The sequence below is a fragment of the Triticum dicoccoides genome, chromosome 7A (genome assembly GCF_002162155.2).
Source record: "Triticum dicoccoides isolate Atlit2015 ecotype Zavitan chromosome 7A, WEW_v2.0, whole genome shotgun sequence".
In the NCBI taxonomy this organism is placed as follows: Eukaryota; Viridiplantae; Streptophyta; class Magnoliopsida; order Poales; family Poaceae; genus Triticum; species Triticum dicoccoides.
Genome location: NC_041392.1, coordinates 469559694 through 469562941, shown reverse-complemented (window position 1 = coordinate 469562941; position 3248 = coordinate 469559694). Strand labels below are relative to the sequence as shown.

The 3248-nt window shown below is 39.2% G+C and overlaps 1 protein-coding gene across 2 annotated transcripts in view; it reads right to left on the bottom strand.

The window, feature by feature from the left end:
• Positions 1 to 1907: 1907 nt before the first annotated feature.
• The window catches only part of LOC119327828, a 3384-nt gene continuing 2043 nt past the window's right edge, over positions 1908 to 3248 (bottom strand). For both annotated transcript variants that reach the window (XM_037600910.1, XM_037600911.1), the window contains 2 exons: positions 2303 to 2367; positions 1908 to 2214 (listed from right to left, as the gene is read on the bottom strand). In XM_037600910.1, coding sequence (XP_037456807.1) covers positions 2209 to 2214; positions 2303 to 2367 — 71 coding nt within the window. In that variant the 3' untranslated portion in view covers positions 1908 to 2208. The remainder of the gene's footprint in view (positions 2215 to 2302; positions 2368 to 3248) is intronic.

Below are 3248 nucleotides of genomic sequence, written 5' to 3'. Positions count from 1 at the left end.
GAGCATGTAAATGTCCGTTGCTGTATCATGGAAGAATTCTTTACTTTATGTTGACTCCCTCTTCGCATGCTAAAATCGATAGCTTTTGCATACTTGTTATAAAAGGAGTAAGCTTCCTCTTCAGATGGAAATTGCATGCCAACCTTTGGTACCCTTTCATCGATGCAATCTGTTGCATTGCTAGGAGCAGTCTCATGCACATCCTATATGAATCAGTATTCACTTTAGTTAATACTCATATGCTTGACAGTTAGATTTTTCAAACAAGGTTCACAAACAGATTACCTTTTAGTTGCCCTTGACACAAGTAATCAATTCATGTCACAATTTTGTAGTCTAACCATTCAGTCCTCATAATCATACTACAATTGTGTCTACATGGCCACACTACTGGAATACTACTTGTAAACTAAATTGTTGTACAACTATTTGAATCTAAGTCAATTGTAAAAGATCATAATGTTGATTTTGTGAGACTAATATTGATTATGGATAAAAAACAATTAGAAATCGTATTTTATTATGTATGGCAGGCCGTGAAAGAATAACAGATTCTTGTATATATATGGTTGAAATAGCATGAACGACCTGACTAAGTTTTTTTTACGGGGAACGACCTGACTAAGTTGTGAAAAACTGATATTCCTTTTGTTCCTACATGGTTGTACAAATGTTCAAATCAGATTTGCATAGATCTTACATGATCATGATCAGTATTTTTTATTTGTTTGTTAGCAGGAGAAAGTAAATAACCAGTTCGACAAGAAGGGCAAGAACAATGAAAAGAGATCAAGAAGAATATGAGTCAGATTTCTTACTTCTGGTCCTGGAGATCCATTGCCGTGTTCATGGTTCCCATGATCACTGCTTGAAGAAGCAATAATTTCCTTTGTTTAAACCTCGGATGGCTTGATATTTGCAGACTTTGCTGTCTGCCAAAGATTTGTTCGTTGGATGCAATCAGGCTTCAGATTGCAAGTTTCCTTCCGCCTGTAATTTAGGATCTAGCGTTTGTGAGGGTTTGGCTCATACCTCGGTTTCGAAATTGGCGCGCAAAATAGTTAGATTAGCGGACATTTTCCCTCCCTAATCAGTCATGAGTATTACGTGAGGGAGAGAGAAAAACGGAAATATGTCGATTCCCTTTTTTTGGGCCAGAAAAGGGACATGAGGGAGGAAAACCAGGGCAGCCGTTCGATCGAAAATGAGTGAAACGGGAACACGGATAGGAGCACGGAACGGGAGCAGGCAAACCTCGTCCGTAAACAAGCTACAAGTCGTGATACTAGCTAGCTAAATAGCTCTGCTCTACTACTCTATTCCATAATACAGTACTATAACAATGTTTTTTTCAAGCTAACAAGAATACAAGACCATACCCGTGACAATTAACACCCGAATCTCAGTCTGTTTAGATTTCTTCCATTTTTATTTTCGGTGTTTGTTATACTGCCATGATTGAAGATAAATAGACTAAAAGTTTTTTCGAAAAAAAACTGGCGTGCGAGGTAGAGTACGCAATTATCTCCTGTGTAAGTTTTGTCAACTTTTCCATCCCCCAGCCGGCCGGGTTGACACCCCAACACACCCACCACGTCAGATCATGTTCTGTGTTGTTTTGGCTGTACTGGAGAGATGTCAACTCTGTCGACGCACAGGACACGCATGTCTGTCCAAATCACCAGTCATGACGGATTCATAACTGTCCGGTGTAGTACTAATGCCATACTGTATTATAGCAACTACTACGAGTATCTTGCGTTAGGTTGTGATCAAACATGGAGATGATGCAAGAGAAAGTCTTCGATACGATCGATAGCGATTAGTAGTACATATAACTTCGATAATCCCCTTCGGTGCCCGGGCTCATCTGAGCCCGGTGAACAATAACGCCCTTTACAGAAATATTTTATTTACCAAGTATACATCATTCATGCACAGCTTACCATTATAGTATATGGTATAATTACATATAGACAATGCTTACAAGTCCTCTGTAAACTAATATAAGCGCGTTAGTATTGTTCTAAACGTGTTTATATTAGTTTACGGAGGGAGTATAAATTACAGACATACCACGCTCACTGTGTGCATGTGAGCAGTACATACAAATACCATTGTTCACGCGTAGCACATATATGTATTTATTTGCACTACATGTATGGTCAACATCGGTGCCTGCGTGTGTCTTTCTTCATCGGTCACTCTTCATGACTGGAAAAACATATTTGAGAGACCACATTCAATCAGTGTGCACATGGTTGATGCATCAGAGGAGAGAGAGAGAGGTTTGAGGAGGTACCTCGCCACGCGGATTTTCACCGGGCACATGGATAGCTCTGTTTTCTGGTCCAACGGTTGGTGCATCTACACAATTTAAAAATACATGCGCTTCAGAAACAATTTAAAAATACATGAAGTAGGTTTAATATGTACTCCAGTACTCATATAGCTATATACCAGTGAGGAAATATTTCCATGAAACTATATATAGATGTTGCAAGGAAAACGTCTATATTATATCTAATTTTGATAGAAGGGATTTCGTTACATATCTTGCGATTTGGATCAAAGCACGCATTACAAAATAAAAAATGTGTTATACGTCGCAAATAAGTTATGTGCCGCAAAGAGGATCCATATGGCATTTACCATAAGTTAATTCACAAGAGCAATGGAGAAGTCTGCCCACAAAGGAAAAAAAATAACTATGCTAGGTGGTTTCTGGGTGCGTTCTCACCATGAACAGACGGCGGCGGCAAAGGATCTCTAGTATGATGCTACTGGCATCCCTTTGGGCGACTCGCTTCACGACACATTTCTACGACGTCGCTTGGTCGAATGGGACGGGTCTAAACTTCTCGTGACTTCAATCTTCCCAGCACTAAAAACATAAATGGACTCTGATATTCAGCTTGTCGACAGGAACCCAAACTTGATAGTGTGCCCCCTAAGCGTGGCATGACTGGTGTATTAATTTATTCATTCATACCTCTGTTAGAAACCTTGGTCCCTGCGGTAGCCAAAGAACTTTAGAAGCAACATCCTAGGGGATTCTTACTTGTTTTTCTTGTTTATCGCCTTCGAGATTTGTAACAGACTTGTTTGTTTTATTTCCGCGACACAATTGTCCGTGTGTTGCAAGAAGATATAAACGTTGTCATAGAATATATTTTTTCATAAGCACTTGCTTGCTTACCAAATATACACGGGATAATTAATGTGTTTTTTAGGGAAAATAGATTTTT